The sequence below is a fragment of the Uranotaenia lowii genome, chromosome 1 (genome assembly GCF_029784155.1).
Source record: "Uranotaenia lowii strain MFRU-FL chromosome 1, ASM2978415v1, whole genome shotgun sequence".
In the NCBI taxonomy this organism is placed as follows: Eukaryota; Metazoa; Arthropoda; class Insecta; order Diptera; family Culicidae; genus Uranotaenia; species Uranotaenia lowii.
The window spans coordinates 49,682,901-49,708,144 of NC_073691.1; the positions used below are offsets into that span (position 1 = coordinate 49,682,901).

Here is a 25,244-nt window from a genome sequence, read left to right on the forward strand (position 1 = left end):
TGAGAACTTACTATAGTATATAACTTAAATCAAAACCTGATTTATTTTTAAAAAATTTAACTAAAGAAATGTTTTAGAAAAAACATCAATCAAGAAACACAAGATAAAATAAATTTTATAGTAACACATTTATTAATATATTTATTGAAACAAATAAACAAGTAGTAAAATTTATATAAAATAATCTGTTGGTTGATTTCTCTTAATGTGTCATTTATAGTCATTTTTTGTGTAATTTTTGAGTCTTTTTTTGTGTAATATTTGTGCCTCTTTTGTGTAATTTTGTCCAATTTTCGTGTCATATTTGAGTAATGTTTTGTCATTTTTGAATCATTTTTGGGTTATTTTTGTGTCATTTATTTGTAATTTTTGTGTAATTTTTGTGTAATTTTTGTGTAATTTTTGTGTCATTTTTGTGTCATTTTTGTTTCCTTTATATGTCATTTTTGTGTCATTTTAGTGTTATTTTTGTGTTTAATTTGTGTCATTTTTGTTTCATTTTTGTTAATTTTAATATCAATTTCGGGTCATTTTTTGTCACTTTTGTCTTATTTTTGTGCCATTTTAAAATCATTTTTGTATCGTTTTTGTTTTTTTTTGTGCTATTTTGGTGTTATTTTTGTGAAATTTTAGTGTTATTTTAGTGATATTTTTGGTTAATTTCTTGCCATTTTTTGTATCATTTTTGTGCCATTTTTTGTCATTTTTGTGTCATTTTTGAGACATTTTTGTGTCATTTTTATTCATATTTTGTGTCATTTTTTTAACATTTTTGTGTCATTTTTGTATCATTTTTGTGTCACATTTGTGTATTTTTTGTTTCATTTTTGTTAATTTTTGTGTCATTTTTGGGTTATTTTTAAGTAATTTTTGTTTTATTTTTGTATCATTTTATGTGTCATTTTTATGTCATTTTTATGTAAATTTTGTGTCATTTTTGTATAATTTTTGTGTCATTTTTGTGTTATATTTGAGCCATTTTTGTGTCATTTTTGTTTTATTTTAGTGTCATTTTTGTGTCATTTTTGTATCATTTTTGTGTCATTTTAGTGTTAATTTTGTGTTTAATTTGTGTAATTTTTGTTTCATTTTTGTTAATTTTAATATCATTTTCGGGTCATTTTTTGGTCACTTTTGTCTTATTTTTGTGTCATTTTAAAATCATTTTTGTATCGTTTTTGAATCGTTTTTGTTTTGTTTTTTGTGCTACTTTGGTGTTATTTTTGTGAAATTTTAGTGTTTTTTTAGTGATATTTATGGGTAATTTCTTGCCATTTTTTGTATCATTTTTGTGCCATTTTTTGTCATTTTTGTGTCATTTTTGAGACATTTTTGTGTCATTTTTATTAATATTTTGTGTCATTTTTATAACATTTTTGTGTCATTTTTGTACCATTTTTGTGTCACATTTGTGTATTTTTTGTTTCATTTTTGTTAATTTTTGTGTCATTTTTGGGTTATTTTTAAATATTTTTTGTTTTATTTTTGTATCATTTTATGTGTGAGTTTTATTTCATTTTTGTGTAAATTTTGTGTCATTTTTGTATAATTTTTGTGTTATATTTGAGCCATTTTTGTGTCATTTTTGTTTTATTTTAGTGTCATTTTTGTGTCATTTTTGTATCATTTATGTGTCATTTTAGTGTTATTTTTGTGTTTAATTTGTGTCATTTTTGTTTATTTTAATGTCATTTTTTGGTCACTTTTGTCTTATTTGTGTGACATTTCAACATCATTTTTGTATCGTTTTTTTTGTCATTTTGTGTTTTTGGTGCTATTTTGGTGTTATTTTTGAGAAATTTTTGTGTCATTTTTGAGAAATTTTTGTGTTATTTTTGTGATATTTTTGTTTTATTTCTTGCCATTTTTTGTATCATTTTTGTTTCATTTTTTGTCATTTTTGTGTCATTTTTGTGTCTTTTTTGAGCCATTTTTGTGTCATTTTTATTTTTATTTTGTGTCATTTTTGTATCATTCTTGTTTCATTTTTGTGTCATATTTGTGTCATTTTTGTGTCATTTTTGTGTCATTTTTGAGTCATTTATGTGTCTTATGTGTATTTTTTTTCTAAATTTCATGTTAATTTTTTGGTCCGATATGTTTTTTTATTTATTTTTGTGTCTTTTTGGTGTCATTTTTATGTCATTTTTGTATCATTTAAATGTTATTTTTGTGTTATTTTTGTGACATTTTTGTGTCTTGTAAGTGTTATTTTTGTGTATTTTTTTTGTCATTTTTGTGTTATTTGTGTGTCATTCATGTGAAATTTTTAAGGCATTCCTGTGACATTGTTGTGTCATTTTTGTGTTATTTTAGTGTCATTTTTGTATCATTTTTGTGTCATATTTGTTTAATTTTTGTTTCATTTTGTGTCAATTTTTTGTCATTTTTATGTCATTTTTGTGTCATCATTGAATTTTATATTATTTTTGTGTAATTTTGTGTAAATTTTTGTCATTTTTGTCCTTTTTATGAGTCATTTTTGTGTAATTTTTGAGTCATTTTTGTGTCATTTTCAGTAAAAATTTTCTGTCATGCTTGTGTCGTTTTGCGTAATTTTTGAGTCACTTTTTTAAAATTTTGAGTGACATTTTTCAAAATTTGTGTGTCATTTGGTGCCATTTGTGTAATTTTTAAATCATGTTTGTGTCATTTTGTTTAATTTTTTAGTCATTTTGTGTAATTTTTGTGTCTTTTAATGTTATTTTTTTGAATTATCTGTGCCATTTTGTTTAGTTTTATATCATTTTTTGTATTTTTTGAGCCATTGTTGTGTTTATTTTTGATCATTTTTGAGTAAATTTTTGTAAATTTTGGGTTATTTATGAGTCATTTTGTGTACTTTTTGTGCCATCGGTGAGTCATTGGGTATTATTTGTGTGTCATTTTAGAGTCATTTTGTGAAATTTTTATTTCATTTTGTTTAATTTTTTTGTCACATTGTGTCATTTTGTTTAAGTTTTGTGTCATTTATGTGTCATTTTGTGTCATTTTTGAGACATATTTGTGTTGTTTTTGTTTATGTTTCTAGTTTTTTTTATGTTATTTTTGTAATATTTTTCTATCATGGTTGTGCCATTAAGCTTTATTTTTGAGTCGTTTTTGTGTTATTTTTAGTAATTTTTGCTTCATTTTTGAGTCGTTTTCTGATATTTATGTGTCATTTTGTGCCATTTTATGAAATTTTTGTGTCATTTTTGTGTAATTTTTTGTTATTTTGTATCATTTTTGTGTCATGTTTTTGTCATGTTTGTGTCATATTGTGTCATTTTTAAGTCTTTTTTGTGTCATTTTCATGGCTTTTTTGAGTAGTTTTGGTACATATTTGTGTCATTTTGTATAATTTTGTGTCATTTGGTGTAATTTATAAGTCATTTTTGTGTCTTTCATGTGTTATTTTTAAAAACTTTTGTGACTTATTTGTGTTGTTTTTGTGGAATTTTTGAGTTATTCTTGTGCAGTTTTTGTTATATTTTTCTGTCATCTTTGTGTCATTTTGCTTAATTTTTGAGTCGTTTATGTGTAATTTTGAGTAATTTTTTTGTCATTTTTGTGTCATTTTGTGTAATTTTTGTATCATTTTTCCTATTTTTGTGACGTTCGTTTTGTTTAATTTTTGTGTCATTTTTGAGTCATTTCGAGTAATTTTTGAATAGTTTTTGTGCCATTTTGTGTCATTTTTTGTAGTTTTTAAGACATATTTGAGTTGTTTTTGTGTTATTTTATATTTATTCTGTATTATTTTTGTGATATGTTTTAATTATATATGTGTCATTTTTGTGTCATTTTGTTGTATTTTGATTCATTTATGTGTTATTACTGTGTTATTTTCGATACATTTTTGAGTCATTTTGTTTAATTTTTGTCATTTTAAAGTCATTCTATGTTATTTTTGTGTAAATTCATTTATGTGTCATTTTGTATTATTTTTGTTTTATTTTTAACCATTTTTGTATTATTTTTTTTTCTTGTTTGTGTCATTTTGTGTAATTTTTCCCATTTGGTGTCATTTTTGTGACATTATGTCTTATTTTTGAGTCACTTTTGTGTAATGTTTTTGTCATTTTTTTGTCCTTTTTGTGCTATTTTTAAGTTATTTTTGTGTTAATTTTGGGAATTTTTCGGGAATTGTTGGTGATATTATGTTGCATTTTTGTTTGTCATTCTTGTTGTTTTTTTTTGTGAATAAGTATCATTTTTGCTTTTGTTAATTTATTCAATTGCGTGTTATTTTTGTGTCATTTTGTGTTATGTTCATTCCATTTTTGAGTCGTCTTGGTATGTTTTGGGTCATTATAGAGTTAATGGGGTGCCTGTCTGTCTGTTGTTCCTGTGTTTATTTGGAAAGCCTCCACCAATCTCGATGCAAGTCAATTTAAAATAATGTAAATAATTTTCTTCCAACTCGTTTATAAATCTCAGCCTTTCGTTGATGCTTTTATCATCACCCATTTAATAATACGTTTGCTCGTGTCATAAATTAGTGACACGAGTCATTTAAGTTTCTCGCAAAACACTCACACTCATTCCACATGTGTGTATGCAAATAAACCTTCAACCATATACACTTCCGCCCTCCGTTTTCCCACTCCAAAAAAAAACGAGAACTCTGTTGTTGCTAAAATAACGGCACCGTTACGATTTGCATTAGCATCCGGAAATCGCGCTTGTTCGCTTCATCCTCCAAGAAGCGAGAAATTCGCAAATCCTGGCTTTCGCACGTTTTTATTTCGTTTCTCGATTTCGGAACCAAGAAAATCGCTTTTAACGCCAGATAAATCCCGATTCCGGGCACATTTGTCATTAGCGAATGCATACGGTAGGATCCCTGGACGAGAAAAAAAAAAACCGGTGGAAATTTCGAATAGCTCGCGAAAATGTGTAAAAGCTTTTAACCATTCCGGGAAACGGATTGGGGAGGTTTTGCTGGATGAGTCGAGTTCGGTGACATCCAATCGGAGCGGCGTCTATAAATTTTACTCGATTTTAATGGATTTTACACGCGTATCACTTTTGTTTGCCCTTAGACAGACAGACAGAAAGCGCGTTACACCCATTTGTGGGACATTCGTATGAACGACATATGAGAAGAGTAACTCATGGGAGGGAAAATTTGCGAATTTGAACCGCTAGCAAAAAATTGAGTTTCTCTGCATTAATTGTGATGGTGTTTTAAAAAAAATTATGTGATTGTTTAGCATTTTTCGTTAATTTTTTTAATATTTTTGAGTAATCTTTCAAATATTTATGATATATTGTGTCGTTTTTCTAACATTTTTGTGTCATTTATGTGTCATGTTTGTGTGCCATTTTTGTGTCATATTTGTGTCAATTTAGTGAAATATTTGTGTTATTTTTGTGTTATTTGTGTGTAATTTTTGTGTCATCTTTGTGTCATTTTTGTGTCATTTTTGTGTCATTTTTGTGTCATTTTTGTGTCATTTTTGTGTCATTTTTGTGTCATTTTTGTGTCAATTTTTTGTCAAATATGTGTCATTTTTGTGTCATGTTTGTGTCATTTTGATGTTTTTAGTGTCATTTTATTGTGGTTTCTGTATTTATTATGTGTAATGTTTGTGTGATTTTTGTGCCATTTAAGTGTCAATTTTGTGTTATTATTGTGTTATTACTGCTTTCTTTTTGTGTCATTTAAATTTCATTGTTCAGTCATTTTGGTGTATTTTTTTGCCTTTTATGTGTATTTGGCGTTGCATTTTTGTGTCAATGATGTGTCATGTTTGATCTTGTTTGTGTAATTTTGGTGTTTTTTGTGTCTTTTATTAGTCATTTTTGTGTCATTTTTTTGGTTATTTTTGTGTCATGTTTGTGGGATTTTATGCAATTTTTATTCATGTGTGTGTCATTTTTTGTATCTTTTGTGTCATTTTGGTGTCAATTCTTCTGGCATCCTTGCTCTGGTAAACATCTGCTTACTTAGCCGCTCCGATTTTGTGCATATTTATACCTGAAAACCTGCCTAAGCTGCCCTGTGCCTACTGGATTTGGATAAATTAGCATCTTTTCTGCCGAATACGCCCATCGAAACATCCCCGTTGGTCTGGAATGGTATGTGGAACTGATATTGAAATTCAGCTGGCCAGATAGTGTCGATCGAGCGCGCCTCCCTCCCCGCCCACTGCTCTCCCACTAACCGCCAACCACACCCACCAACCACGGCGAGATAATCGATTGACCTCACTAATCCTGCTCACTGCTGCTGTTGTTGCCCGCCAATGCTGCTGTTGTTGTTGCCCGCCTATGCTGCTGTTGCTGCTTAATCGCTACATTCCGTGAATTATTGGAATGAACAGTGTCTGAGCCTGTAAAACCCTGATCTGCTACCTAATAAAAACCCACCACTGCTGTTTGTTTATATTTCCGCTCCACCGACCCCGTCTATGCCCCGCAAAGAACCGCAAATTCATTCGACAACCACGAAGTCCGAACCCGAGAAACAACAAGAACCCTCTACGCTAAGGTTGTCCAACATCTATCCGACGTGTGCCGAGACGAACAAGATTTGAGCCTAACTACACACGGAATTGCCATCCGGCTGCAAATCATCAGGTGAGAGGAGAGAGTGCTATTGCTTGCTTGTGAGCCATTTGCTTTGCAAATCTGACAGTTCCCGGTAGACCTCGATCAATTTTTGGCGATTGCAGCGCCATCTGCATTTGAGTTTGGGAAGCATTCAATTTTGAATTCCGTGCTGCCAGTATGTCAGAAGAAATTTTGAATCGAAATATTTTATCAAAGATGGGTCATAAGTTCGAAGAAATTACTGACCAAATAATACAAAGCCAAGATTTTATGTCCACCATGGTCGATAACGCACTGGCTAAATTGCAGCATTTTGGAGATGAATTGCTCACCCTTAAGCGAGAAAACTCGTCTTTGAAAAAAGCTCTTAGTGATTCTGTAAGCTTTACCAAAACTCTTGAACAACGACTTCAAACTCTTGAATCTTCAATTATTAACCAAGAGAAATCATCACTGGCGAACAATGTCATTATTACTGGTGTACCAGTCGTACCTGACGAAGTATTACCCAAAGTGGTTGAGAAGACCCTATCCTCATTCAGATGCAATGTCCAAGTAGATTCTATTTTGTCATGCGAAAGATTCAAATCTTCTGTTTCCACGAAAAACAAGCCTCCAATTCGTGTTGTTCTGAAAAATGTTGCTACAAAGACTAAGATTCTTGAAGATAAACGTAAGTACGGCCGTCTTCACGTCAACGAACTTAAAATAGATGCCCCGAATGTCCAATCAGAACAAGTCCATGTATCTGTTCGTAGTGAATTAACACCGATGATAAATGGGATACTTCAAGAACTGCGAAGTAAGCAAAAACAGCTCAATATTGCGTATGTTTGGCCCGCTCTAGATGGAAACATACTTTTGAAAAAGACTTCGAAATGTAAACCGATTGTTATTCGTTCACGGTCGGATTTGAAGAACATCCCTATGTACTAAAAACATAGTAGTTCTTATACCTAGATTTAACCAAACATGACTGATGAACTGATCCTAGAAAAAAGTACCAATATCTTCTGCGAATCTACAGAAGATATTCAAAAAAGTCATAGAAAGAACCCTAAACTTCTGCAATTGAATATTCGTGGAATGAATAATCCAGATAAATTCGATTCGCTGAAAATATTCCTCGAAAATCTGAAGATAAATATCGATGTTATCGTAATAAGTGAAACGTGGGTAAAGGAAAAGAACATTGCCTTTTTCAATTTACCAGGATACAAAGCCACCTTCTCATCTCGTTTAAGTAACGGCGGCGGCCTTGCAATCTATGTAAGGGATGATATAAAGTTCACTATAAAGCGCAATACTGAAGATGATGGATACCACCATATTGGAATCGAAATTTTACACTACGGAGAATCGATTACTGTTCATGGAATTTACAGACCACCAGGCTACAACTTTTCCAAGTTCATTAACCACCTAGAGATACTTCTCACCGAAGCAAACCTCAGTAAGCCCATCTTCATATTGGGTGACCTCAATATTCCTATCAATAGGGAGAACGATAGTGTAGTATTGCAGTACCAAAGTCTCTTGAGTTGCTTCAGCCTCGCTGTCTCAAATAACATTGTCACCAGACCTGCTAGCAACAATCTGCTGGACCACAGCATCGTTCGCATCAACGACCTCCGTTCAATAATTAATTGCACATTTGAGTGTGACATCAGTGATCACAGGCCTGTTCTCACTACTTACATTATCAAAAAAGCTTTACCGGAAGTTAAAATCTTATCTCGGCGACATACGAATCGAGAACATCTCGAAAAAGACTTCGTTGATTTCCTAAGAAATGCTGATTTTCGGAACCAAGACCCGAATGCTAGATTGAATACTATAACTGAGCGCTACCAACAACTTCTTGTTAAACATACCCACGTCACTACCGCTGTAGTTCGAATGAGGAAAATTTGTCCATGGATGACTCTAGAAATATGGCAACTTTTGAAATCTAGGGATAAAATTTTGCGGAAATGGAAAAAGAACCCCACAAACCTCAATCTTTCCGAACAAATGAAGAGAATGAATAAGCAACTACAGAACGTAAAACGGAAGGCAAAAATCGAATATTATGAGCAACTTATGAATACATCCAACATGAAAATTCTTTGGAAACGAATTAACGAAATGATAGGAAAGAATTCCAAACCTGTTGAGCTGACATTGAATCTGCATGGAGAATCTGTTGATAGTCCATTACCTGTGGCAAATGCATTCAACGAGTTCTTTACTGCAATTGGACAACATCTTGCAAGCCAACACCACTCGACCGGAAACATAGATGAATTTGGAACCATCAAGCGGATCAGAAACTCAATTTTTCTTCGACCATCCACCGTCCGAGAAGTCATAACAATTATATCCAGTCTGGATCCTTCGAAAGCTTCTGGAGTGGACAGTTTTCCTGTGTCAGCGCTTCGAACCCACCACGCGGTTTTAGCCCCTATTCTCACTTCAGCCTTCAACGATAGTGTTCGTATGGGCAAGTATCCCGAATGTCTTAAGCTAGCTGTTGTCCACCCAGTGTTTAAGTCCGGTGATCCTAAGGCACTTAATAGTTACCGACCGATTTCAGTTCTCTCTGCCTTCAGCAAGGTATTTGAGAATCTGATCGCAACAAGACTGTTGGAGTTTCTAGATGGTGAAAATTTTTTCTATCAATATCAACACGGATTTCGTAAAGGAGGTTCCACGGAGATAGCTCTACTGGAACTAGTTAATAGTGTGTCATACAGTTTGGATCAGAAGAATGAAATACCGGGAGCTTTGTTTCTTGATTTATCAAAAGCTTTTGATACAATAGATCATAGCTTGTTGCTGAAAAAATTAGAAGCATATGGTATAAGAGGCTTAGCAAACGAACTGATGCACAGTTATCTGGAAAATCGTCAACAAGTAGTTAAAGTCAACGACACATTAAGCTCTCAGTTACCTATAAGTGTAGGCGTACCTCAAGGGAGCAACTTAGGTCCGCTTCTGTTTCTAATTTATGTGAACGACTTATCTAAACTTACCCTGTGTGGTATCCCGAAGCTGTTCGCTGATGACACGGTACTGGAATATTCGAAGAAGGATGTAGAAGCCGTCATTCGTGAAATGGAGAGTGACCTGATTACCATAGATAAATATCTCGAGAACAACCTACTTACATTGAATGCCACTAAAACCAAATTTATTATCTTTCGTGGAATCAAGGATGGTGATTGGCGAATAAATCGACGAACATAAAATGATTAACTCACCCTCTGAGGTAACCCATTCCCCGAACGCATTCGAAAAAAATTACACACGATGGCACTCAGTGAGCGAACCAATCGGACTTTCCGGCCAACCTCTTTAGTTCATTCAGGAGGCGATTGGGTTGCCTATCTGCCATCCTATGATCCAATCATCAAGCGATTGCTTTGGAAGATGATTCTGCACAGAAGAATCGCAGACGAATATCATCAGCGAGCGATTGATGATTGCAATTCTTTCGACCGCATCCGATCATTCGTTCTGCTCGCAAAGTTGGTTTTGCTACAGTTTGGTTGCCTGCGTTCGGGCGCTTCTGAAAGTAGCTCGAGCGTCAGCGTTAGGTGGATCCTTTTTTATGATGAATAGTATCATTAAAACATTTGATTTGTTGTTTGAATTATGAAATTGATGATTCAGAAACTTCTTTTATCAAAAACCGTTTTTAAAGCAAAATATTACCCATTTTCGATTTTAAGAAATGTGTATACATCAGCTTAAGAGATGATGGGTATAAATGTAATGAAAAAAGAAATGTATCCATTTTCATTATCGGTGAAAAGAGATTATAAAACTTGTTCATCTTATTATTAAAATAATATCTCCAATTATTAACTTTAAATACTTCATAACTTTTTCATGTATTCTTCCGTTTTTCGACTGTTTTTGTTAACATGTATTGAAAAATCCATGAAAAATTATAAAAAAATGTTTCAATTCTTTAAGAAAGTTCAAAGCTCCATCTAGAATGATTTAAGACAAGAAACAATTGATTATTCAAGCCCAAGGTTTCCAAAAAAAATAACTATGTTTATGATAAAAAAAATTCTCGAATTCTGTGATTTGAACCAAAACTTCTGTGATGGTTTTCTGTGGCGCAGTTTAAATAGAATTTTCAATATTTTTGTTATTTTTTCGTTGTACATTTTTTGTCTAAACTTTGCGATGGTTTAATCACAAGTTTGTAATGTTTTCATCATACATTCATTTTTCATATATTTACCACATTTGCCTTTTTTTTCATAGTGTTATTATTTTTTCATAAAAATTTAGCCTTTTGTGATGAAAAAAAAACTCATGATTAGTTTCAAATTTGATCAAATTTTAATCCAAACTAATCTTCATTTTTATATTAATAAATAACACAGGGAAACAGCATTTTTGGTACCTTTGTTTGAAAAACGGATTTTGGAAAAATTTTGCGTCTTAAAATTCAAAACATTTGTCAAATTTAGTCTCTCACCTCTAGTTTTGGTGAAATGGCGTGTGTAAATTTTAAAATTGGTCAGTTGATGGTAAAATTGATTTTTGAAAACTGATAAACAAACAAGCGTACATGGAAACACATGGAAAGATTTTTTTAATCAATTAATTATATCTCATTGAATGTTCTTGTTTCAGAGATACAACACTTAAAATAAAAATTGAATTATGCAAAAGACCCAAAAGATTTGTTTACAACTATTCCTCACATCACTCAAGGAAGTCATTAAATATTTGACGATGAATATTTCAGCTCATTCAACAACTTTAAACACCCGTTTTTGCAAATTTGGACAAAATTTTCAAAAAGAAAACTTCAATAACTTTTCTCCCAAAAGTCAAAATTTCTAGCGGAATTTTGGAAAGTTGATTATTGACTTAAAACCTTAATTTTCAAAAAAAAAAAATTGATAGTGTTCTCTATTACTACCACAAAAGTTTCCAAATTTGATTAATGTATTTTAACATGATTTCAAATTTTATCTCGAAACAAATATACTCAAAAGATGGACAATGTTGCTGCATACATTTAGGGGCAAAATATAAACAATTCTCAATATGTTTTTACCTTAAAAACAAATGAAATTTTATCTTTATGCAATTCCCTAAATCCTCGCTCTGTTCCCATGTTCATTTTTTTCTTCAAACTTAACCATTTGATAGGATTTTAGCCACTTTTTCTTCTCGGGCTTTTTCATGGAATATGACCGATTTTTTTTAATATTCAAAAACTATCATCAAATGGCCATAAAAATAACGCTTAAACTAAACTTACAACAAGAAAAAAGTTGAACTTTCGCATTAACTAACCCATTTGCTCCTAAATGCTTAAATTTGATCAGAAGAGTTGTTTGTTTGTGAGCCTTCAAAAAACGAGATATTTTGAGATTTTGAAATTATAGTTTGTAATATAAAAAATCTTCTAATAAAAACCAAATTTAGCTTATCTGTAGCTCAATTTATAGGCTTTCAAACGTAGTAAACAGTTTGCAGATATTTTATCTTTATACTAAGTTAATGATGATAATCTGCAAAAATTTCATGTTAATCAAAGTTACCCCGCTGATCAAAGTTCCCCCGGTTTACGGTACATCAAAGTTTTAACTTATTTTTCATATCCCTTGGCAATATAATCAGTTTTTTCTATAAAAATAAGAAAGATCATAAAAAAATATGAACATGTTGCGAAGAATTCAAATGTCTACCGTGTACCGTTTGGCCGCAATGATTTTTTTTTTTGTTAAATACTGTGTGCGGCGATTGAAAGATATCTGAACGAACGGCGAGCCAATCATTTGCCGATTCGATTCCTTCTTTCAGTTGAACCAGTTGAATCGGATCAGCGAACGAATATCTGGAGCCAGGAAAGTCGATGATTGCATCATTGCATGATTCAAACCTGCCCGTATGCAAGCGCCCAGCGTTCAAAACCAGCAGCACTCACAAACAGATTCGATCAACGTTATTCTTTTTCCCCCAGCGTTCGGTTCAGACGAAGATTCGCGAGATCCGAAAGAGCGCTTGAGTGAATCGTTGAAGAGTGTATCGCGATTGAGTGAACGAGTGGATTCAGACCATCCTTGCGTGGAATCAAAACGAAACTGCCGCCACATTCACAACTTATCCACAAAAATAGTGAAATAGAAGAAGTATCGTGCTTTAAATATTTAGGAGTGCACATAGACAACCGCTTATCTTGGAAGCCACATATAACAAATCTTGTAAAAACTTGTGCCCCCATTTGTGGATTAATCCGTAAGTTTTCGTATTTCATGCCAAGACATGTTTTGCAAAAGCTATATTATAGTTTTATACATAGTCGCTATACATACGCTATTAGTGCTTGGGGACACACCAATTTAACTAATTTATTAACGTTAAAAGTTCAGCAGAATAGATGTTTGAAATCTATCTTTAAGCTTCCTTACTTGTACCCCAGCTTAGATCTGTATAGAATGCCAGGACATAACATTTTACCAATAAGCTGCTTGCGCGACTTACAAACTTTGGTTATCATGCACCGAATAGTACGAATCAAGGACATCCACCATAATTTCAATGTACATCATGCAACTCATAATCATAATACCCGGTTTATGGATAGATTATTTGTAGAGAGTTCAACAACGAGAATCGGAGAAAGGCGATTAGAAACTACAGGCCCAAAAATGTACAATCGTCTAAGTAGAGAAATTCGTCATAGTGAAAATGTACCTATATTTAAAATTCGTGTAAAAAAATTCTTAAAATCCAATTTAGAGCGGTTAATGTAAGCATAGCCATACTGAATTATATCCTTGTTAGCTTCAAATGAAACCTTTTAGAGGAACGCAAGTTCATTAAGGTTTTTGTTCTGAGTTTTACATTGAATAAAATCTATCTATCTATCTAAAAAAAAAAAAAAAAAAAAAAAAAAAAAAAAAAAAAAAAAAAAAAATTCAGTGTCATTTTTGTGCCATTTCTGTGTCATTTTTGTGTTAATTTTTAGGTCATTTTTTGTCATGTTTATGTGATTTTATGCAATTTTTGTGTTATGCTTGTGTCGTTTATGTGTAATTTTGGTGTCATTTTTTGTATCTTTTGTGTCATTTTTGTGTTTTTTTTTTTGTTACATTTTTGTGTTAATGACGTGTCATGATTGTGTCATTTATGTGTTATTTTAGTGTTTTAATGGTGTCATTTTTGTGTCATTTCTGTTTTATTTTTGTGTCATTTATGTGGCATAATTTTGTCTTATTCGATCGATTTTTTATGTGACTTTTGTGCCATTTTTGTGTTGTTTTGTGGCATTTTCGTGTCATTTTTTTGTCAATTTTGTGACATTTTTGTGCTTTTTTTGTGTCACGGTTGTATCATTTATGACTAATGGGTCATTTTTGTGTTATTTTTGTAACATTTTTGTGTCCTTTGTGAATTTTTTGTGAGGATTTTGTAATATTTTGTTTAATTTTTGTGTCATTTTTGATAAATTTTTTTTTAATTTTTATGTCATTTTTGTTTCGTTTTTTAGTTTTTAAGAATCGTATTTCTTCAATTTTTTTGTCGATATTTTGTAAGAATGCAGTTATTTTTGTGTGATTTTGTTTTATTTTTGGGTCATTAAGTGTTATTTTTATGTTATTTTTGTGCAACCATTTTGTCATTTTTGCCTTTTTTTGTTTTATTTTAGTGTTATTTTTTTTAAATTTCTTTTAATTTTGCAGCGTTTTTTTGTTAGTTTTGTGTTATTTAGCGCTATTTTTGTGTCCAATTGTTGTCATTTTTTGTAATTTTTGTGCCATTTTTGTGTCTTTTTTTTATTATTTTTGGTATGTTTTGCCTTTTTTGTGCTTTTTGTGTTATTTTTGTTTCTATCCAGTGTCATATTTGTGTCTATACTAAGTCAATTTGGTGTTTATTCTGTGACATTTTTGTGTCATTTTTGAGTCAATTTTGTGGCTCTTTTGTTTCGTAATTGTGTAATTTTTGTGTCAATTTTGTGTAATTTTTTTTGTCTAATCTGTGTCACTTTAGACATTTTCGTTTCATTTTTTTGTAATTTTTCTGTGAAATTTTTGTGTCGTTTTTGTGTTATTTCTGTGTGATTATTGTGTCATTTGAGTGTCATTTTTGTGTTTATTTTTGTGAAAATTGAAATTGTGAATGAATGAAAAATTTGAATGTTAAATATTGCCAATTATGTCTGTATTGTGCCATTTCTGCCATTTTGTGTGATATTTGTGTTATTTTTTGTATCATTTCTGTGCTGTTTTTTTTTGATTAATTTTGGAGTCATTCTTGTGTTATATTTGTGTCATTTTAAAAGTTTTTTTTTGACTTCTTTGTGTTATTTTTGTATTTGCTTTGTGAAATTTTTGTGTCATTTATGTGATTTTTTGGTGTCGTTTTAACTTCAATTTTGTGTCATTTAATTGTTATTTTTGTGTTAATTTCAAGTCTTTATGTGTTATTTTTGTGTAATTTTTTCATTTTTTTTGTTATTTTTGTGTCATTCTTGTATCGTTTTTGAGTCATTTTTGTGTCATATTTGTTTAATTTCGGTGTCATTTCGTGTTTTTTTGTTCATTTATGAGTCATTTTTGTGTTTTTTATTACATTTTTGTGTTAATTTTGGCTAATTATTATGCAATTTTTGTATAATCTTATTTTTCTTTGATTTTTGTAAAACTTTTGCTTGTTTTTGTGACTTTTCATTTTGCCAAATTTGTCATATTTGTCATTTTGGTCATTTTTGTCATTTTTGTAATTTTTGTCATATTTGTCATTTTTGTCATTTTTGTCATTTTTGTCATTTTTGTCATTTTTGTCATTTTTGTCATTTTTGTCATTTTAGTCATTTTTGTCATTTTTGCCATTTTTTTTCATTTTTGTCAATTTTGTCTTTTTGTCATTTTTGTCATTTTTGTCATTTTTGTCATTTTTGTCATTTTTGTCATTTTTGTCATTTTTGTCATTTTTGTCATTTTTGTCATTTTTGTCATTTTTGTCATTTTTGTCATTTTTGTCATTTTTGTCATTTTTGTCATTTTTGTCATTTTTGTCATTTTTGTCATTTTTGTCATTTTTGTCATTTTTGTCATTTTTGTCATTTTTGTCATTTTTGTCATTTTTGTCATTTTTGTCATTTTTGTCATTTTTGTCATTTTTGTCATTTTTGTCATTTTTGTCATTTTTGTCATTTTTGTAATTTTTTTCATTTTTGTCATTTTTGTCATTTTTGTCATTTTTGTCATTTTTGTCATTTTTGTCATTTTCGTCATTTTTGTCATTTTTGTCATTTTTGTCATTTTTGTCATTTTTGTCATTTTTGTCATTTTTTTTCGTTTTTTAAATTTCGACAATTTTGTTAGTTTTGTCATTGTTGTTATTCAAGTGATTTTGTGATTTTTGTCATTTTTGTAATCTTTGGAAATTTTGTCATTTTCGTCTTCCAAAACTCAAGTTTATTTATAAATTTGAAACTTTTACCTTTAACGCACTGTGCCTTGCTAGTTAGGTTTTTATTTACTGTGATTTTGACTTCTCTATTCGTACGGGATGAATGGGTTTGCCCATTACGGGATAAACAAATCCCACATCCGAAAAACATTGCAATTTATCAGCGCGAAACGCGTTTAGAAAAACGCGAATAAATATCCCTTTCTATTTGTTTTTTTTTGTACTCCTGTTTTCGAACAGCGCATATATGGGAGAGATGATGGCTTTTTGGGACATTTTCTGACACGCGACATCCTTCCCGCTCATATGTGAGCGAGAAGGACATTTACCTAGAATGGATTTTTATTTCACTCAACCGGTTTTGGTTGATGTTGGGGAAGGAAAAAAGAAAGAGTCGTAAATTTTCCACGGAAAATGATTTAATTGCTCTTCCGTTGTCTAATATGTTGTTTTCACAACTTGTCAACCCTAAATTGGTTGCGTAATCTGAGGTGACAAATGGTTGTTTTGAGATTTTTATTAATTTTTTTTCCTACAACCGCACAAAAAAAAACGATTTAAACGATTAAATGGAAAAAGCTTAGCTTTTCAAGAACCATTTTCGAAAAGCCTATAATCTACATATATAAATTTCTCGTAACTTGAATCTCACCCTGTTTGGAATTAATTAGAGAAATTGCAATTTTATCGCCCGGAATGATAATAAAGTTCGATCTCATCTGGTTCTGTTAGAATTTCCGCAATAATTATTCTTGATTAATTCATCTATCAGAACAATTGATTTTCTTTAAAACTTCTTGGCTTTGTTTCTTTAAACCTGTTTTAACAGAAAATTTCAAAAAAAGGGAAAATTTCTAGAATTTTACTCAAGAAAAGTAAGATAATTCCGATACAACATCTTTATCAGCAAGAGAAGGAAAAGCTTCTCTAAGTAAGTGGGAGGGGAAAATTCATGACCATCAAACCCGAGCGCGGATGAAATGGAGCATATTTTCTTCAATTTCCGCCCCAATGGCGATGGCAATGAAGACCGGAGACTCCGACATCCAGAATGCGAAGAAAGTTTTTCGATATCTTCCATCGTTCCACTTGGTTGTTTCTTGGAGCTCCGGAGAATGTCCTTTTGAAGGCGTCTAATTAACCATTTCATTATCACCCATTTGTATTCGATGTCACCGTTTTATGCGACCTTTCTGCTGGGAAAGTGGCGAGGGGTTGTAATTTGAGGGTTTGGATCTGCATCAGCTTCATCGGAAGGGTTTGACCGGGATCAGGTGCGTTTCCTCGTTCGGTGAAAGCAATGAAGGACATCTTGCTACACCTACATTGGCGTGGGTAGTTTGCATAAAAGTGGTGCCAAAATGGAATTGAGATTTTGATTAGAAAGTAATAAAGATGATTAAAGTATGAATTAATCAAATAAGTTTTTTTTCAGAAGAATGATGAATATTTGCAATGGTTCTTTCAAAGTGTTCAATGATTTTAATGAAAATGAAATGAAAAAGCGTATTAAAGCTGAATAGAATTTTAATAACAACCCAGAGATTTTTTCTGTTATTATAATTTTCTTCCCCAAATTGCAACTGCATTGAATTCAGCTAATGATTCAAAATTTGTAAATAATTTAAGGTTTTATCATCAAGTTGGAACAAAAACTAAAACAGAAAATGAACACAGAATACCCGACTATTTATTCTCAATATCTCTTGTTCGAAGGAAAAAAAGACAATGTGGAAAATGATTCAAACACAAGGCAGAAACAAGAGTAAATGACGTTTGCCGAGCGAAAAGGTCGATGAAACGATTTTGGGGTATACAAATCAAACGTTGCTTCCAGAAAATCGAATAAACAGAATCATGTATGTATGTATGTATGTAGATAATCCACCATGGGTGCACGGATTCACCGCAGTTTCGTCAACGTATGCGCTAAGTTGCATTCTTTAGATTATAAGTTTGACGAATCTTCAATGCAAATTCACACATACCCGACACCATGGCTTCGTGTGAACTGTCATGTAATGAATGTATTTCGTGTATGTGTATGTCTTATTTGTAGAACGAGCAAACAGTTTCGCAACCGTATAAAATTCATAACATTCTCAGTGTTATGAATCTACGACAGGTATTCCGCATGCGTGTAGATATATGCCCAGCTGGCAACTGATTGAACGTTCTTATATAATATAATCAGTAAATTAAATAGTTAGACAACAGAACAACCTTACCTTTACACCCATCTTACCTCAAGACACACTTTAAGCTTACCTTTAGGTGTGACCGACCTTTTTCAGTATCATAACCATATTTATTTCCATCTGATCTTACCTAATAACCTCACGTTTCTTTTTTGGATTATTTTTTTTTGTACTCGAAGTAGCCCAAGTTGTTTTCCCCCAATCGACTTATCGAACCTAAAGAACCTTGCTCCGAATATTCCCACTTTCCTCGTGTTGCACATTTTCTCTTTCTACAGTACATTCTGTTGCTTCCAGAAAATCGGATAAACAGAATCATCTATCAAAATTTTTGTTCAGAATTTTCATTTGATGTTGAAAAAAGTTTAACTCAATATTCATTATGAATACAAATATTGGTTTATAAATGAATTTTTTCGCATAAACTCATATAATACCCTAGAAAATAAGAGGTTTTCCAAGAACGAATAAGAGTTCTTTTTCGTTTACATAATTTTCATGTGAATTGATACCTTTTTGAAAAATGTATCAGTTATCTGTTACTACTAGAGATGTACCGAATAGCGGTATTCGGCGAACGGCCGAATACCGAATATTGACCTTCTCAACTATTCGGCCGAATATTCGGTCGAATATTTTATTCAGTTTTAAATGAAAAAAAAAAAAACAAAAACGTTTACATAAATTTCCATCTGTTTTTCGTAATAATTCCTTTTATGTTTTTGAGTCGGTTATTTTCAACTAGATGATATTATCAGATGATATGTTACAAGATTTTTTCAAGTTGGGGACTTTCTGATTTTTAAAATGTCATAAATAACTGACAGGATAAGAAATCAGATGATTTGTCGCTTCTAGGGCGTTTATCACCTAAGAGATTGTGTTCCTATGAAATCTGGTACAAAATATGTCAAAACAGGTGCCAAGCAATTTAAAATTGCTTATTTGATATCGAATTAGATGAAGGTCGAATTTGAGCAAGATACCTCAAAATAGTTGTTAAAACAAGATGATCTTTAACCTTAAGCATACCATACTTTGAACCACGCATATCCACGCGGTCAGGCATTCAAGGCGATTTTTGAAAAACAATTTTAAAAAGGGGCAGATCTTATGCCTATTTTGAAATTTTTCAAAAATTGTTATTGAACATAATATCTAAAAAAATTAATGTGAAATTGTAGTTTTTTTTTATTTAGCAAATAAATGAAATAAACACTAACGAAATTCGGGAAGTTTTAAACAATATCTGGACATCCCGGCCAGATTTAACTTATCACGAATCTCTATTGGTTTTTTGGGTTAGCCTGGATATATCAAGAAAATCTTAAATAAACGATAATCATAGATGGTATAAAGCGATACTCGTCAGCATTCTTCTGTGCTATCTACAGTGATCAATACTCGGATACACCTAAGATGTTTTGCTGAAATCATTAAATTGTTATGTTTGTGTAGCTTTTTCAACATTAGTATTGGATATTTTTTAAATTTTGAATAATCATTTGAAAAAAATTTCAATTTTGTTATGCTATAAATTTTCATAATAGATATTCGGCCTTTTCGGCCTTTTCGGCCTATTCGGCCGAATACTTAGCTCAACTATTCGGTGAGCCGAATATTCAGCTTAACGGTTTTTTTTTTATTTGCTGGTGGGGTATTATTTCACCCACAAAGGCTAAAACCAGTTAGGTCCAACTTGCCACGGTTTTTTGGCGATATTCGGCGCCGAATATTCGGCCGACCGAATATTCGGTACATCTCTAGTTACAAACTACTTACTACAGTCGGGAAATTTCGTTTGAACGCATACTATTTTTGTTAGATTATGCTTCATGAAGCGATCTAAAACATGTCAACAAAATTGTATGTCATTGGGTGTGCAACTTAAAACTGTAATGACTCAATTTAAAAATAGGTGTTTTTTGAATACGATACAAAAATCGATTTTGGGATGGAAAATTCGTTTAAACGCACACCATGAAAAGTATACATTTGGCTTAAGTGCGATATCAAAACTTTTGTGTTCTGTCATTTTGGTCTTGTAGTAGTTTAAGTGCGCTTTGTTCTGTTTTCTGCTTAGTCTGCGCAGATACTACGAGGTTCTGGACACCTGAAGTACACCAAAAAGGCCAAGAAACCAAATTTGGCTCACACTCATATCCAGGCGAGATTGGATTTCGCCAAAAAGTACGTACATGACTTTAAAAAACGAACACAAACACACACAGGATCTCAATGAAACTTGATGTTTCCTCGAAGAGGTCCTTTTTTACTTAACTCTAGGCGTACAGAAAGTGTACTATGTATGCCGTGACCGGGATTCGATCTCATGCCCGTTGGCTTAGAAGACTTGAAGGCTATCCTCTACACCACGGGCTGCGGCAAAATGAATGGAGAAATGAATGGAATAATGTGGTGTTTTCGGATGAAAAGAAATTCAATCTAGACGGGCCTAATTGTTATTCATACTGCTGGCATGATTTGGGGCTGGTAAACGGTGGATAATGTGCAACACGAGACCCCATAGTGGTCATATCACCTCTTATTCACAACTCCTATCTCTACCTCCCCGCGGTGCCGGCTGGGGTGCGAGTAACCTAAGCGGAGATCGGGTACCCAACCCCGGTGGATGCTTTGGTCGCATGCAGACTGAGAAGGTGGCCGCACGCGTCTGTTCCCCAGGTCAGGGGCGGCGTGCAACAACAACCGAGCGTCTGTTCTCCAGGTCAGGGGCGGCTCAAACAGCGTCTGTCTTGCAGCAAGCGGCTGAACTTATGAAATGCGGCTCCCGCCAGCTAAGTCCAAGATGGCAGCCCCATCGCGGGATAGGGACTTTAGGCTAACAACCTACTGCTCCCGATTCATAAACTTGTTACGGAATCCGAAAGAAATGACCGATCTGGAACTTTGGCGACGACTTTTAGCATGAAAACACGGACACGAATTGGAACTTGGAATGTTTTAACCCTTGCCCAACAAGGCAAGCTGGCTCAACTTGCTAGAGAAGCTAGCCGCCTCAAGCTTGAAATTCTGGGACTGAGCGAAGTCCGTTGGCCTAATACTGGAGAACACAAGACTCAATCCGGGCAAGTCCTGCTTTACTCTGGCATACGAGGAGAACATGCTACTCGGGAACGAGGAGTTGGTTTCCTGTTAAGCCCGCAGGCCTACGCGGCCCTCATTAGATGGGAACCGATAAACGAAAGAATAATCGTAGCCAGATTTAGAACACGGGTTAGAAACCTTACAATGGTCCAGTGTTATGCGCCAACTGACGTTGCCGATTTGCAGGAGAAAGAGCAGTTTTACAGTCAACTGAACAGCGTGGTAGAGAGAATTCCGAAGGGTGACATTCAAATCCATTTGGGCGACTTCAACGCAAAGATTGGCTCCGACAATCAAGACCTTGAGCGCATCATGGGGCGCCATGGCTTAGGACAGATGAGCGAAAACGGAGAGCTGTTTGTAGAATTTTGTGGCAACAACAACATGGTGATCGGTGGATCGCTCTTCCCCCATCGACCAGCACATAAGGTCACTTGGGTATCCCGAGATGGCCGAACAGAAAATCAAATTGACCACATCTGCATCAGCCGAAAATGGAGAAGGAGCCTTCTTGATGTCCGCAACAAGCGAAGCGCAGACATTGCATCTGACCATCACCTCGTCCTTGGCGAGATACGACTGAGAGTTGCGCGTGTCCAACGGCGCGAGGAGAAAGTCGGGTGTCGATACGACGTCCGCCGGTTGGAGAATCCAGAGGTGAAAAGGGCATACGTTGAACAGCTAGAATCCCGAGCCTCGGAGCTGCCGACAGACGGAACAGTCGAAGAACAGTGGTGTGGAATCAAGAATGCCTTTATCACGACGAGCCATGGTACTCTCGGTAAAGTTTGTGGAAGAAGAAGTGAATGGATGTCGGATGAAACTTGGAGGATGGTCGATGATCGGAGAAAGGCGAAAGTCGGAATTGAGCAGGCATGTACCGGGTCAGCCAAAGCAGCCGCCCGCTTACGATATGCGGAGCTGGAAAAGGCAGTTAAACGAGCTTGTAGACGAGACAAGAGAGCCTGGACAAACTCCCTAGCCGAAGATGGGGAAAGAGCCGCCGCCAATGGAGATATCCGATTACTTTATGACATTTCTCGCCGCCTCAGTGGTGCAAGGACTAATGCAAGAATGCCGCTGAAAGACCGAGCAGGTCAGTTATTGACCGATCGAACAGATCAGCTCAAACGATGGACTGAGCACTTCGAACAACTCTTCCGAGTCACGAATAGCGATGGCCAACAGAACCCGCAGCTCGAGGCGCCTACAGTAAGTCGCATAAATGGCGTCAACTCGGAAGCGCCCTCGCTGGCTGAAATAGAAGCGGCAATCAAAAACATGAAATCCAACAAAGCACCTGGGATCGATTGTATCCCTGCTGAAATGCTGAAAGCCGACCCTGCCCTGTCAGCACAAATGTTGCACCGTCTTTTCGCTGACATCTGGGATACTGCAACATTCCCGGCCGACTGGATGCAGGGTATCCTCGTAAAGGTCCCGAAGAAAGGAGACCTGACAGAGTGCGGTAACTGGCGAGGCATAACGTTGATCTGTACAACCCTCAAAGTACTCTGCAAAGTGATTCTGAACAGGATCCAGGAGAAAATAGACGCTACACTCCGACGGCAACAAGCTGGATTCCGATCTGGACGATCATGTGTGGACCACATCACAACGCTACGAATCATACTGGAACAAATCAACGAATTCCAGGACTCTCTTCTGCTGGTGTTCGTTGATTTCGAAAAAGCATTCGACCGACTCAACCATGAAAACATCTGGGCGGCTCTAAGGCGACGAGGGGTCCCAGAGAAACTAGTCCATCTCATCGAAGCACAATACGAGGCATTTTCGTGCAAGGTCTTGCACGACGGTGTCTTGTCCGAGCCAATCCCGGTAACTGCTGGAGTGAGACAAGGATGTATTTTATCACCGCTACTTTTTCTAATCGTAATGGATGAGATTCTGACTGGATCGATCGACTGTGCACCGAACCGAGGATTGCCGTGGAATCCTTCAACAATGGAGCATCTGAACGACCTTGACCTGGCTGACGATATTGTTTTGCTCGCCCAAACGCAACCGGATATGCAGAGCAAACTCGACGACCTCACCGAAAGTTCCAAGGCAGCAGGTCTCAAAGTCAATGTCGGAAAGACCAAGTCGATGGAGATCAACACAGGAAATCCCTCCAGTTTCATGGTAGCTGGGCAACAAGTTGAGAAAGTGGAGTGCTTCCAGTATCTTGGTAGCCAGATAACGCCTGATGGTGGTACCAGGAAAGACATCGAAACCCGGATCAGAAAGGCCCGATTTGCGTTTGCGAGTCTCCGAAACATCTGGCGGTCACGCCAGATCTCTCTACGAACAAAAATCCGAATCTTCAACTCAAACGTCAAATCCGTATTGCTGTACGGGTGCGAAACTTGGTGCACATATGCGGTGACGACGCGAAAACTGCAAGTATTTGTAAACCGCTGCCTGCGGAACATCATCCGCGCTTGGTGGCCTGGCAACTGGATCTCGAATGAGGAACTACATCGCCGGTGTCATCAAAGGGCGCTAGAAATCGAGATTCGAGAACGTAAGTGGAGATGGATTGGGCACACGCTGCGAAAAGATGAAAACGAGATTTGCAGAGAGGCGCTAGATTGGAATCCAGAAGGTCATCGAAGAAGAGGCAGGCCCAGAAACTCGTGGCGGCGAAGCCTAGCCGCTGAAATCCGAACTGTCGACGAAAATCTTGACTGGGACCAGGTGAAGACGCTGGCTCCGGATCGTCAACAGTGGAGGTCTTTTACCACGGCCCTATGCACCGGAGGATCGGCGCGGGATCATTAAGTAAGTAAGTAAGGCATGATTTGGGAAAGAAACCCGAGGTTAAGCTTAGTCGAAATTTTGGAGGCGGGACGCTTATGGTTTGGGGTGCTTTTTCACGTCACGGAAAAAACTCCTTTTGCTACCATTTCCACCAAGATAAATTCTGAAAAGTACGTGGAACTCCTGAAAGACATTCTGGTTCCACTTGCTGAGGATTTTATGGCAGAAAGCTTCATTTTTCAACAGGATAACGCAGTCATCTACGTCAGCAAGACAAGTATGCGATGGTTTTTGGAGCGAGACATTACGGTTTCGGATTGGCTCGCAGTCCAGACCTAAACCCGATAGAAACCTTTGTGGCATCCTAGCTCGGGTTGTGTACAAAGCTGAAAAGCAGTACGGATCTATTAAGGAATTAGAGGCTGCTGTGAGATTATGCTGGCGATCAATTCTTGCAAAAAAAATCTAGAAAATCTCGTCAGAACAGAATTTTCGAAACTATTCGCCAGAACGGAAAGCAAACCAAATATTGACCACTTTTTACAGTCAAAATGTTTACTTATTTTTTTATTCAATATAAACATTACAGCTAAAGTGCATTAAAACGAATTTTCCTCATAAAAATCTATGTTTGTCTCTATTTTTGTCACATAAGAACTTTAATTCGAAAGCAATACAGTTATTGACTATTCTATAGAGTACTCAACATTTGGTACTGATTTGGTTCAATTATTGTAGGCTGGCTTACCCGAATGTTGAAATATAGCTGTGCGTTTAAACAAATTTTCTTCACTGTTGTAGCAGATATCAGTAACCAGGCGCGGTCCTAGAGCTCGCTAATCGGGTGAAGAAATTTTCAAAAACCAGCCAATAAACAACAATTTTAATGTCTAGTGAAAAAAGGCACATATTGTGAAGGGGGAGGGAGTACCTGTTCACTGCCCCTTCTCATCCAATTCGATCTCATTGAACTTTATCAGAGATGTATAACATAAGAGAAGAAATTAAAAAATGTTGAATCCATTTTCTATGTAAACTTTGTAGGTATTCTTTGATAAAAATTTAAGCTGCAAAGCTTTAATTTCCCCTGCGAGAATATTTTGATTATAGAAATTTGTGTTTTTTGTATACCAAAGACTCAAGGAGTCCTAACATTATCGGGTTTTTAGCTCACTAAGGAAGATTTTGTTTTTATTGTCA

General features: G+C 34.6%; 1 protein-coding gene across 1 annotated transcript; it reads left to right on the forward strand.

Annotated features, from left to right (window-relative positions):
• The first annotated feature begins 7,512 nt into the window (after positions 1 to 7,512).
• Positions 7,513 to 24,383, forward strand: LOC129759895 (uncharacterized). Its single transcript, XM_055757460.1, has 2 exons — positions 7,513 to 9,135; positions 24,201 to 24,383. Exons 1-2 carry the CDS (start codon positions 7,513 to 7,515, stop codon positions 24,381 to 24,383), a joined length of 1,806 nt encoding a protein of 601 aa, XP_055613435.1.
• Positions 24,384 to 25,244: the final 861 nt, after the last annotated feature.